Genomic DNA, 13,400 nt, shown 5'->3' on the forward strand with positions numbered 1-13,400 from the left:
GGGGGTTAGGTTCATCAGATAAGTTATTCACTGTAAATGATTTTCTCTGCCCTAGTAAACACAGTTAAACTCTGAGTCTAAACTAGGGTAAATGGGGCCATGGGAATAAAGGCAATGATGACGTTAGTCTCTTGGCAGGTATGCGACACAGCTGGGCAACTTCTTATTTTTTATTTCACAGAGTACAAATGACAGTAACTTTCTCTGCAGTCTTCCAGGCAGAGGGTGATAATTATGGAAGGCTGAAGAGTTGGGAATGGGAAAGGACAAAGAAAGGCAATGAGAACACTCACTCAAAAATAGGGTAGCTTACAAATATGAATATGTATAAACCAGTATTCTAAGGCCTGGAACTTACTGCCATATACAGTTATAGTCCCTTAAATAGTCATCCCTTTTTTCCTCTCTTCCAAAACAGAAAAGAATGAAGAAGAAGAACAGGAAGCCAGGAGGGAATTAAAACGCAGACTCAGCAGAAAGGTGATAAAACATTTTATGTGTAGGATACTTGTGGGAATAATAAGGGACAAGATTTTCTCTCTGTACTATTCTGAAGTATAATAATACATACTGGCAAAATTCCCTCTCCCGTCTCCATTTCCCCATAATGTGAACTCTGTTAGAAAACCAGATAGGACTAAAATAATCCTTGGTGTAAACCCAATATTTCTAATTTTCCCTAATATGTTTAGAAGGCTGAATTGTATCTTTGAAAGAAATGTGGAGCCTGATTGTGGTTAGCCTTTGCAAGTGTGTTCAGGAGGACAAGGGGGAAAGGAGTACCAGTTTTCCTGAACTCATATGCACACACCCATGCAATCCCATCTATAGGTATTTGCCTCTTGGAAAATCCATGAGTTAGGTAAGTGCTGAAAAAATGTTGGGGTCCTAAACAGCCTGCAGGATTATCCCATACACAAGCCTGTGAAGCTTGCCTATCACAGATGGAAGCTCATACTGCATTCTTCTCATCAGGATTGTCCCCATTGAAGTCAGTGGTAAATTGGTAAAAAAATTCCCACTGATGTCAGTGGTAGCAGATAGAAAATTCCGCCCACTGTGTCTCAGGCTACGTCTAGGCTGCATCCCTCTGTTGACAGAGGGATGCAAATCAAGCATGTCGAAATTGTTAATGAAGCCGGGATTTAAATATAGAATCATAGAATCATAGGACTGAAAGGGACCTCAAGAGGTCATCGAGTCCAGCCCCCCGCCCTCAAGGCACTTCATTAGCATAAACATGGCCTCCGCTTTTTTTTTTTAAACAAAGCTTTTTCAGAAAAAAAAAACAGCAGTCTAGATGCAGATCTGTCAAAAATAAACTCTTTTTTGACATCCTGTACAGGCAGTCCCCGACTTACGCGGATCCGACTTATTTTGGATCCGCAGTTACGAACGGGGCTCGCCCTGGAGGACACGGACTGTGGGACCTCGCGGTCCTGCCACCCGTGTACTCCGGGGCTTTCTCCGCATCTCCCTGGTCGGGGAAGCCGGCAGCGGAGCAGCCCAGGGAGACCAGGGAGCAAAGCTGCTCTGCCACAGGCGTCTGGAGAAAAGCCTAGTCTGCTGGGGGGGGGCGTACTAGCTGCGCCCCCCCCCCCCCACTCCAGCAGACCAGGGATACTGGGAGCAAAGCCGCGGAGGACCCAGGCGGTGGGACCGCGGTGCGTCTCGGTCCGCCGCCCGCGTCTTCCTGGTCTGCTGAGGTGGGGGGGGGGGCGCAGCTAGTATGCCCCCCCCCAGCAGACTAGGCTTTTCTCCAGACGCCTGTGACAGAGCAGCTGGGGCGCTGCCGGTTGGTCCCACAGCGCCGCTCTGGGCGCTACTGGACCAACCCGGCAGCACCCCAGCTGCTCTGCCCCAGGCGTCCTGATTCAGCCGCTGCTGGTCAGTTTCAGCAGCGGCTGAATCAGGACGCCTGGGGCAGAGCAGATGGGGTGCTGCTGGGTTGGTCCAGTAGCGCCGAGGAGCGGCGCTACTGGAGCAACCCAGCAGCACCCCAGCTGCTCTGCCCCTGGCGTCCCCAAGTCAGCTGCTGCTGAAACTGACCAGCGCTGACTACAGGAAGCCCGAGGCAGAGTTGCTCTGCCCTGGGCTTCCTGGAATCAGCTGCTGATCAGTTTCAGCAGCAGCTGACTTGGGGACGCTTGGGGTTCTTAAGTTGATTCTGTATGTAAGTCAGAACTGGCGTCCAGATTCAGCCGCTGTTGAAACTGATCTGTTTCAGCAGCGGCTGAATCTGGATGCCAGTTCCGACTTACATACAGATTCAACTTAAGAACAAACCTACAGTCCCTATCTTGTACGTAACCCGGGGACTGCCTGTATTCCTCCAAATATGAGGTTTACAGGATCTGTCAAAAAAGGGTTTATTTTCAACAGATCCATGTCTAGACTGCCAGGGTTTTTTTTGAAAAAGCTCCATTTTAAAAAAAACGGCGGCCATGTTTGTGCTAATAAAGCACGGGATATTTAAATCCCTGCTTCATTAGCAATTTTGGCGTGCCTAATCTACATCTCTGTCAACAGAGAGGTATAGTCTAGACACAGCCTCAGTGATGCACAAAGTCTGTCAGAGCTCTTAGTGGGACAACAGCATAGTCCTTCTGTCCCATTAAGTACATCTAAATCACTAAAATTGGTTATCAAGACCATATGAAAGTATTACCTTTTGTCAGTTTTGAATTTATAATCTTTCAATTTCATTTATAGAAGTTTATAGTTTACATTCCTTATTCCATTTGTTATTTTATTTTTTATCATGATATCTCTTTTCTAAGGTAAACAGTCCCAGCCTTTTCAATCTCTCTCTAGATGAAATTTTTTTCCAGACCCTTGATCATTTTCATTGTTCTTCCCTGTATCCTTTTCAGTTTTGCAGTATCCTTTTTGAGACAAGGAAGTCCTAATATGACAAAATTTTCCTATACTTTCAAAAATGTATGTGAAAAGGCAGATTTTGTTTACTGTTAAAATAATTAGTTAATTTGTACCTTGATTGGGATGACTCAGATCATTTGGGCCAATATCATAATAAAGAATCTCTGATTCATAAATTCCTTTTAGTTCCTTTAGACAATCCCATCAAAACCCTGTTCTTTTTTGTAATGAAAAACAGATGTGGTTACATTAGCACCTATAATCTAGCATTGTTTAATAGATTAAATAGCACCACTATAGCAAAGTAAAAATTAATGTTCAAGAGATGATCTGTCAAGATTTTTTGTGCCTAACAAAGATTAATTTTATAGTCTAAGAAACTAGGTTGCAAAGCTTTCCAGTTCCTGTTTGATATTCCCAAGACAGTGCCTTTTTTTAGATTCTTGAAAGTGACCCTGATTAGAAATACCTTTAATGCTCTCTTGAGGTTACACCATATTTTAGGTTTTATTTTGGCTTATTCAATTTACTCTTTCCCACTTCTTGTTCACAGCTCAGTCTGAGGCCTACCGTGGCTGAACTGCAGGCAAGAAGAATCCTACGCTTCAATGAGTATGTGGGGGTTACAGAGTCCCCGGATTATGATCGCCGAGCAGACAAGCCTTGGGCGCGGTTAACTCCTGCAGACAAGGCAAGGGACAAATAAAGATGATAATAGAGATTGAATTCCATAATTTACAAAAAAAAATCGAATCTTATTTTCAATCCTTCTACACTAATATCATTCATGACATCTTCTTGAGGTAATGAGATTGTCATGGTACAATACATATAGGAAAACACATAGAAAAACTATTAAAATTTACTTACTAGCTTATTTGTGGCAGTTCAGAGATGACTCTTGCACATTTAAAAATCCTTCCTAGGCAAGTTAAATCACTGCTATCCACTTTTAGTTGCAGTCCCTGGAATTCCACCAAAGTTTCTGCAGACTGAACCTTAAGAGCTTCTTTTAAAACTAATTATAGTGAAATGTAATGGACTCTCCCATTACTGTAAGAATGCTTGACCACATGAATACATCATCACTAGAGTTGCCAGATGACCAACTGCACGCATGCACCATTGGGAATAAACTCAGACTTTAGTGCCAAAATCGTGCATCCTTACCCTGCAATTTAAGGGTATGTCTAGACTACATGTCTCTGTCGAGGGAGCCATGTAGATGAGTTTACAGGAAATGAATATAGGAAAATGAAGCGGCGATTTAACCAATCGCCGCTTCATTTACATCAAAATGGCTGCAGCGCTGTGCTGATCAGATGTTTAGTGGCACAGCGGGGCAGTCTGGACGCACCACGGTCGACAAGGGAAACCTTTGTCGACCGCTCCGGTAAGCCTCATTTCACGAGGCATAACGGAGCAGTCGACAAAGGCTTCCCTTGTCGACCACGGCGCGTCCAGACAGCACAGCGCAGCTGATCAGCACAGCGCAGCGGTCATTTTGATGTAAATGAAGCAGCAATTATTTAAATCACCGCTTTATTTTCCTATGTCTAGTAAACTCATCTACATGGCTCCATTAATGGAGCCATGTAGGCTAGACATACCCTAAGAGAGCAGAGAGACTAACTAGGTAGTAGAGAGTTTAAACAGTAAGAGAAGCTATCCGGTTTCTTATTTACTTATAAGTAGTTTTAAAAATAGGCCAGGCTTTATTTTGCTAAAAAATGGATTAAAGTCTGGGAACAGAAGATTTTCATTCTTTGTGGCTGCAGATAACTTCAGCATGCAGAGCATAAGAAACCATTCCCACCTGTCATATGCTCCTACTCAGGAGGCAGTGGAAGTTTAGCTACCAAGTGACCTCATTTTAGCTTCCAAGTGACCTTAACAGTTCACTCCAAGTACAGTGAATTATAGTATTCTAGCCTAGAGGTAACAAAACACCTGAGAAGCGGTAGCTGTAGCAAAGTCTGCACTGGGTATTGCACCAGATGAATTACACTGGTAGCTAGCATGGATAGGTCAAATCAGTATAGATGAGGCCTCAAGCCACAGCAGAGCAAAATGCTGCAGGGTTTGATCATTCTTTGTGGCAGTAGAACTTTTTCATTTGTAGGTCACCTTCTCAGGTCTTGCTAATAGTGGTTGAAAGTCATTATTAACACCTGTGAGACAAAGACCAATAAAAGATATTACCTCACCCATCTTCTCTCACTAATATTGTGGAACCAAAATGGCTACAGCAACACTGCATACATTATTACTGCCTGAAATATATTTTTAATCACAATCTATTTTGTAATGAACAGGTCTCCACAGAACAGTTGCCACAAATTGGTCTAAATTGGTCTCCATGTTTTCAGTCTCAGCAAACAGGCAACGGGTCCAGTGGGTATGGAGACTCCTCTTTTCCCTAGAAATAGGCCTTCTAGGTCCCATTGAAACATATCAGTGAACAGAAGCGTGTATTATATCTGTTCTGTGGACTCATGGCTCTGGTATCTTGACTATCAATATGGTGTACACTTAAAAACAGTGGGGGTGCAATATCTGAGCTATGCCTTTTTCCTTACTATTGCAGCAGCCTTGTGCTGGTGTATCACTGGGGTTAAGCACGTCAGTCCCCTGCTGGAGTACAAGGTTTATCATTTTCAGGGGTGGGAAACCTAAGGCCTGAGGGCTGGATTCAGCCCCTGGCTTCCCTGAAACTAGTTCCCTGAGGTTCTGGGCTCCTCCCCTAACATTGGGGACCCCGTGCTGACCCTCCAGCCTTACACCCCCTCTCACAGCTTCCCGCTCTCCCATGTGGCTGGAGTACCAGCAGGGACTCCCTGCTGTTTGAGGAAGAACCCCAAGCCTTGGGGGCTGGACAAAAGCCAGCGTCAGATCCTATCTACAAGCTTTGCCTCATGGCTTCGCACACTGCCGCTCCCCCTCCTCTGCGCTGGCACAGTAAAGCACTGCCTGGAGGCTTTTCCTTCCACAAAATCTGCTAATCTGGGCTCTCCTCAGCTCTGTTGTGTGAGGGGAGTGTTGGGGAATGTGTTTCTGTTTCTCAGTTGGGGCCATGTCAGTGAGGTGGGGTTTTTTTTTTTCTTTTTTTGCTTCTCACTTTTGTATGGACCCCAACTGATTTTAGGTGGGTCAGCAGTCCCCGACCCCAAAAAGGTTCCCCATCTGTAATTTAGGAGATGGTATTCTGATGACACAGCATAATCTTATCATGCTGGAATTCTGTCCTGCTTTGGAAGACATTGTTCTTTTAATTAGATGCCTTTTTAGAGGATTACTCAAATTGTGTTACTTGTTTCTGAAACACTGAAGGGAGAGAGAGAATAAACCTTTCACTGAACAGCAGGGCCTGAAAGCAGTAGTTTAACATGTTTATACATTTTGACCAAAAGCATTTATAGCAATACCTGTGTGTGTAGAGTGCTGGCCTTTTAAGAAATTATATGAATTATGTAGTGAGGTAAATTGATTACTGCTGTTTTACATAGGCATCAAGGACTGACATTTTATATTGTGCTGAATTTCTGCTGTTCTTTAGTATCTGCTAGCTGAAAACACAGCCTTGGGATATCCAAACATAATATAATGTTACCTAAAACTGATCAAACTGAGTGACTAATTTCCATTTGAAAAGTGGCATTCATCTCCCATTCCTAAAATCTTGTCTCCAGTTGGGAGCTATAGGAATTTTTCAGTTTATGCAATCGCTATGCATGAAGTATGACTCATCCTCCCCTCCGGGGTTGTATGCTGTGATAATCTCTTTACAGATGCATACTAAACAGGTGGCTGTCAAGGGTAACAAATTCTCTTTCCCTCTTCTTTTGTAGCAAGTGCCATATTTTGGGAGGAGGAGTTTTCTGGCCCCAGACACTTTCTTATGGCTTTCTCAAGAATGGTTTTACTTGTTTAAATAACTGTAATCAAAGGAGCCATTACATTCTTAGGATCAAAGTGTACAAGAGTAATGGATTACATGAAAGGATTTAAGTGAAAAGTAAATGGAAAACAAATAGATGAGGGTATTTTGTATCACATAGGAGTGGGCACTTGTTCTGTTAATATATTTTTACAGATGGTCACTTTTCTGATGTGTGTGTGTTTTTAATTAGGCAGCAATACGGAAAGAACTGAATGAATTTAAAAGCACAGAAATGGAAGTACATGAGGAAAGTCGACAGTTTACAAGGTGAGTAAAAGTACCTTTTGGTGTAAAGCCAATGAGAAGTGAATGTGTCATATTAATCTCTGCCATTCCCAGGCCTCTAGAGCTGTACTGTAATTAATTCCTTGACCCCTTTGCTGGTGGGATTTCCAAGTGTTGCTGATGTGACACTGAAACTACATAACTGATATGGCAATAAGGGTACCAGAACTGATTAGATTTTAAATGGAAAAGATTGCTTATGAAGTCTGAAAAATGATCCTTTCATACATTTTATTGGATTCAGCATGTCCCAGATGAAATTAACAATCTGCATGTGTGGGAGGAGAGCCCTGCTTCCACAGAACCAATGCATATGAAAGTCTGTGTCAGTGAGTGCTTTGGAGCACTGGAATTAAACTAGCAGTCCAACAAACCTCACAAAACAACAAATACTCTGGTAGCACTTTAAAGACTAACAAAACATGTAGATGGTATCATGAGCTTTTGTGGGAACAGCCCACTTCTTCAGATGACCGGAGTGTGGGATGGTTCTGAACATCCTACACTCCGGTCATCTGAAGAAGTGGGCTGTGTCCACGAAGCTCATGATACCATCTACATGTTTTGTTAGTCTTTAAAGTGCTACCAGACTGTTTGTTGTTTTTTAAGTTTATCCTGTACAGTCTAACTCGGCTACCCCCTGAAACCTCACAAAGTCCATCCTCACACTGGGGAGCTTTCTAACAATCACCAGAGCTCCTAGCAATCTTTGGGAAATTTGCCAGATTCAGACATTCCATTTTAACATTGCTTATTTGACACAAATAACATTTGTAATATGCATCTCTGTTTGGACCTGTGCTGTAGATCTCAACAAGATATTTCAAATAAGTCCTGTATGAAGTATTCAGGATAAATTATCTTGCAGCTAGGATATGTCAAAAAAGAACTAAACATTTTCCAATCATGATTAATACCTGTTTTTCTTAAATCACATATCTTTAAAAGGGCATGTCTGAATAACCTTAAATTTTGACTAAAAATAGTTTGCTGGGTACAGATCAAACAAAACTGATGTGAAGCTAATAGGAGTTTTACAATGGATTTTAAATTCAGAATTTGAAGGTACTAATAGTAGAATCCAGTTTTCCATTCAAGCTACTGCAACACCATAAGGATTAGTCAATATATTGTTATTGTATTAAAATAAACAAGGCCCTGATATTTGAAGACCACTGTATCAAATAGATCATTATAGGGAAAGTGGTAGTGTCTATTTAGGTTGCCTGACAATTCCCATTATAATTATTTTTCTGACAGTTCTTTGAGGAGCTCTGTCATCTCTATGATTTGCAGCAGGAATTTGAAATTTGGCAGAGGGTTATTCCAGAGCTACTGGCAGACCTGTGCCGCTTTGTTTACCTAAAGGCTCCATGGCCACAGAGCCTCATGGCTCCCATTGGCTCCAGTTCACTGTTTCCAGCCAAGGGACGCCGTGGGAAGCAGCATGGCCAATGCCACTGCTTCTCGCAGCTCTCCCCTCCCCCTCCCCTATTGGCTGAAACCAGCGAACCAGCGCCAATGAGAGCCATGAGGCTCCATGGCTATAGAGCCTTTAGGTAAACAAAGCGGCACGATGCGGCTTTCCTGAAGGGGCCCACAGAACAGTTTGAAAACCACTGGCATAGACCATTAGAAAATGCCCCTCATGAGTATGCAGATCACTGGGCCAAGTGCATAACTAACATTTCTCCATTTGGCTCACTATGACTTGCGTTCTTGTATTTCAGTTGGTGTTTAGGATATGTAAAAATATAGGTGTTGAAAAGTGCAATATAAAGTGAATTGCTAGAGAGACTGTGCTGTGCTGTGCTTCAGCTGTGCTGTGAGCTGATACAATTGGACTGTAACTTCTTGATTAAATCATTACAAATTATATGGGAAAATTAGCACATATTTATACAAGAGACACCAAAAAAGAACTTGGAAGTGTTTGTCACCAACACTGAAAACAGCAGTTGATGGACACAGATTACATTAGGATTTTCAGAAGCTGGGCCCAGAAATGTGAGGCAATCCAGCTCAGCAACTCAGTGAAAAAGCTATTTAAGGGTAGGGTTAAAAACAGAGATGCCAGTTGTACCCATGGAGCATTCAGTCAATGAATCCAGATGGTTCTCAAGGAGCTACTGTCTGAGGAAGACTCCAGTTCCAAAGTGCCCTCTCCCTGTTCTCTCTGGGAATGCCTACACTTCTTTCCTGTCTCAAGAGAGGAATGCAAATGCAGACACCCAAAATTGCAAATGAAGCAGGGATTTAAATATCCCGCGCTTCATTTGGATAATTGTGTTACGACGCTATTGCGAAATAGCGCTATTTAGAGAGAAAAAAGGGGTTATTTCCAGATAAAACCCATCCCTCGAAATAACCTTTACTCTTCATGGTTATTTCAAGGGAAGGTTTTTATCTTGAAATGACCCCGTTTTTTCTCTCGAAATAGTGCTATTTCACAATCGCACCATAACGCGATTTCACAAATGAAGCGCGGGATATTTAAATCCTAGCTTCATTTGCAATTTTGAGTGTCTGCATTTGCATTCCTCTTGAGAGAGAGAGAGAGAGAGAGAGAGAGAGAGAGGAATGAAGTGTAGATATACCTCTGATTGGTCTGTGGCAAGAAGGAGTGGATTCAGTGGAGTAACACTAGAGAAAAAACATTGACATTAAGAGCAGAATCAGGCATAAATGTTTTAGGATTACAATTCTGGAAAGAAAGGAAAGCTCTTCAGACTCCTCAAACCCCTGTTGTTAAAAGGAATATAGCTGATGTGGTTTACTTCCAGTATACAGGCTGTCCCCGAGTCGGATCCGCACTTACGAACGGGGCTTTCTCGCCCCGGAGCTCACAGGCAGCGGGACCGCCCAGAGCGCAGCGGTCCTGCCACCTCGACCTCCGGGGCGAGAAAAGCTGCTCCGGGTGCCCCTGGTCTGCTGGGGACCATCTCCAGCAGACCAGGGACACCTGGAGCAAAGCTGGGGAGGCGGAGGGGTCCCGTGCCTCTGAGGCTTTGCCAGAGCAAAGCCTCAGAGGCGCAGCACCCCGCCGCCACTGCTGCTTTGCTCCCAGTGCCTCTGGTCTGCTGGGGACCGTCTCTAGCAGACCAGGGACACCTGGAGCAAAGCCAGGAGGCGGAGGAGTCCTGCGCCTCTGAGGCTTTGCCAGAGCAAAACCTCAGAGGCGCGGCACCCCGCCGCCGCTGCAGCTTTGCTCCCCGTGTCCCTGGTCTGCTGGGGGGGGGAGAGGCGCAGCTAGTGCCCCCCCCCCCCCAGCAGACCAGGGAGACGTGGAGCAAAGCCCTGGGCCTGTGGTAGAGCAGGTGGGGCGCTGCCGGTTGGTCCCGCAGCACCGCTCCTTGGCACTACTGGACCAACCCGGCAGCACCCCAGCTGCTCTGCCCCAGGAGTTCTGATTCAGCCGCTGCTGATCAGTTTCAGCAGCAGCTGAATCAGGACACCTGGGGCAGAGCAGCTGGGGTGGTGCTGGGTTGGTCCAGTAGCGCCGAGGAGCGGCGGCGCTACTGGACCAACCCAGCAGCACCCCAGCTGCTCTGCCCCAGGCGTCCCCAAATCAGCTGCTGCTGAAACTGACCAGTGGCTGACTACAAGAAGCCCCTGCCCCGGGCTTCCTGGAATCAGCCGCTGACCAGTTTCAGCAGCAGCTGACTTGGGGATGCCTGGGGTTCTTAAGTTGAATCTGTATGTAAGTCAGAACTGGCGTCCAGATTCAGCCGCTGTTGAAACTGATCAGTTTCAGCAGCGGCTGAATCTGGACGGCAGTTCCGACTTACATACAGATTCAACTTAAGAACAAACCTACAGTCCCTATCTTGTACGTAACCCGGGGACTGCCTGTACCCTGTAAGCTGAGTATTTGGGTGACTACTCAGGAGAGATTCATATGTTGCCCAGCTGATTATCAGAGTGCCCACAGCCAGCAGTATGTGTTTCTACTGATGGTAGATATCTGCATATGCTTCTGTGCACATAACAAAATTTATTATGCACATGGATGGAAAAATTTAGAGGCATTGGTCACCACTAACACTGGACCGAAAAAGCAAAAGTAGGGTGTGATCTAATGGTATAATGATCAAGTGACTCTGCACCAGAGAATAAATTATTCATTTAAAAGAAAAAAGAACCACATAGGAAATACAGATTAAAAGTGAGTTGCAGTCTGCAGCTGGTCAGAAATGATTTGTTGTAAAATTCATTGGTGGGATGAGAAGATAAAGGAACTACTTCCTATAGGTTATTACTACAGGTTAAACCTCCCTTGTTCAGCACTCTTGGGACTGGAATGATCTAGAAAAAGGGACCGGGGAGATCAGGCATCTGGGCACTCCTGGGGCTCCTCTCCTAGCAGCTACCTCAGGAGAAGACGGAGACCTGACCTCCTCCAGTCCACCTGCCTGGGTCTGCTGCCCCCAGCCTGCTTGCAGGGCTCTGCTCCCTAACCTCAGCCCTGTGCAGGGCAGCAGCTGCTCCTGGAGTTCCCCAGGTCTGGCCCCACACACAGTGGCAGCTGCTCCCGAGATTCCCCAGCCCCGTGTGCATAGGCAGCATCAGCTGCTCCTAGGGTTCCCTTGCCCCAGTCCCACATGCAGTGGTAGCGAGAGCCCCAGCCTCAAACGTAGCGGCAGCTGCTCCTGGGGGTTCCCCAGCCCTGTGCATAGTGGCAGCCTGTCCATAGGCGTGAACTAGGTGGTTGCCTAGGGTGCCAAATTAAATGGGCATTGAGGGATTTGGAGGCGGGGGCGCCGATCGCATGTTTCGCCTAGGGAGCCAGTTGCCGGCAGCTCATCTAGGGCCACTCCTGCCTGTGCACCTGCAGCAGCAGCTGCTCCTGGGGTTTCCCAGAAACAGCAACTCCTCCCGCTGACCAAACCATCTCTGCTCCTAGCTGCTCTCAACTTCTGCGGCTGAGCTCTCGGATCCAGCAGCAACTGTGGTCCTGCCGGACCAAGGATGTTGGCAGACCAGGGAGTCCCGGACAAGAGAGGTTCAACTTGTAATCTGTTTTCATAGTTCTCTTGCCCTACCCAAATTTCATACTGGGCTTTAGATACACAATAAAGAGAATAGCCTTGATGTTTCTCTATCATGGATAACAGTCAAAGTCTTCCTTTTAGTCCTGCTAATGTAGCCTGATTTCTCATGTAATTTCACAGTTACACTAATTGGGTCATTTTAGATGTAGACTTTAGAAGGTGGATTCCTAAAAAAAATCCTCTTTTATTATCAGAGTAAGAATAATTTACCAATTTATAAACATTCAGATTTGGGAAGACAACATATAACATGTTTATAAAGTGTCATGTGTTATTTTTAAAAATGTCTCCCCCCAACATGAAGTTCATCATTCTACTTCGATAGTCATTAAACACCATTCTAATTAATACAAATACCAGAATCACACGTCTGCCTTTGCAAATCATTATAATGACACTTAGCTATCCATCCGCCTAACATGCAAATATTGGGTTTTGCAAATAAACCCATTGCACTCATACTTTTAAAAGTGACTCTATTTATAAATTTGAATTATATTATATTGTAGTGGAGCAGGAATGGGGAGTAAACTGAAGTCAGTTCAGTTCACCAGGGTTAGCCACGGGTCGGCCACCCATGTTTTATTTATTTGCATATTCACAGGTACAGATGCTTGTAGCCCCTGTTAGCCGTGGATCACTGTTTCTAGCTAATGGGAGCTGCAGGAAGTGGTGCAGACTGGGACACTGCTTCCTGCAGCTCCCATTGACCAGGAACAGTGATCCACGGCCAATGGGAGCTGCAAGTGGCCATACCTGTGGACATGCAGGTAAATAAGGCACCGGCAGCCCACCAGGAGCTAGCTATAGCAAACTGCATCTGGCCACGAGTGTAGAGTGTAGCTTATTTTCTCTTGCCTTGCCTTGCAGCTTACTTTCTCTTGTCCTCCTATATCAGAAGAAAACATATAAACATATCTACACACAACAGAATATTTTGCCACATTGGATGAATTATTCTAGATAGATAGATAGATATTGTTTTATATTTTCTATGCTCGTGTATACATTTTGAAACAACTGAAACAGAAATTAATATCCTTGATGATAGATTATTTTACCAGGTACTGGTAATCTTCTAACACTTTATCTGGTATAACTGACTGCACTAATAAAAAGATAATATTGTGCAAAGTATCTTTCATCCTAGGATCTCAACACAACATGCAAAGATGTTTAAGTTGTATTTTCCCCATTTTACTGATGAGGAAGCAAACTTAAAAGTACTTGCATGTTTTTCAAAG

General features: G+C 44.5%; 1 protein-coding gene across 5 annotated transcripts in view; it reads left to right on the forward strand.

Moving 5' to 3' along the window:
• PHACTR2 (phosphatase and actin regulator 2) overlaps positions 1-13,400 on the forward strand; it is a 197,826-nt gene that overhangs the window by 183,862 nt on the left and 564 nt on the right. For all 5 annotated transcript variants that reach the window (XM_075924329.2, XM_075924328.2, XM_006139329.5 and 2 more), the window contains 3 exons: positions 419-480; positions 3,434-3,571; positions 7,011-7,087. In XM_075924329.2, coding sequence (XP_075780444.2) covers positions 419-480; positions 3,434-3,571; positions 7,011-7,087 — 277 coding nt within the window. The remainder of the gene's footprint in view (positions 1-418; positions 481-3,433; positions 3,572-7,010; positions 7,088-13,400) is intronic.

This window comes from Pelodiscus sinensis, chromosome 3, assembly GCF_052426305.1.
Source record: "Pelodiscus sinensis isolate ZL-2025 chromosome 3, ASM5242630v1, whole genome shotgun sequence".
Classification (NCBI taxonomy): domain Eukaryota; kingdom Metazoa; phylum Chordata; order Testudines; family Trionychidae; genus Pelodiscus; species Pelodiscus sinensis.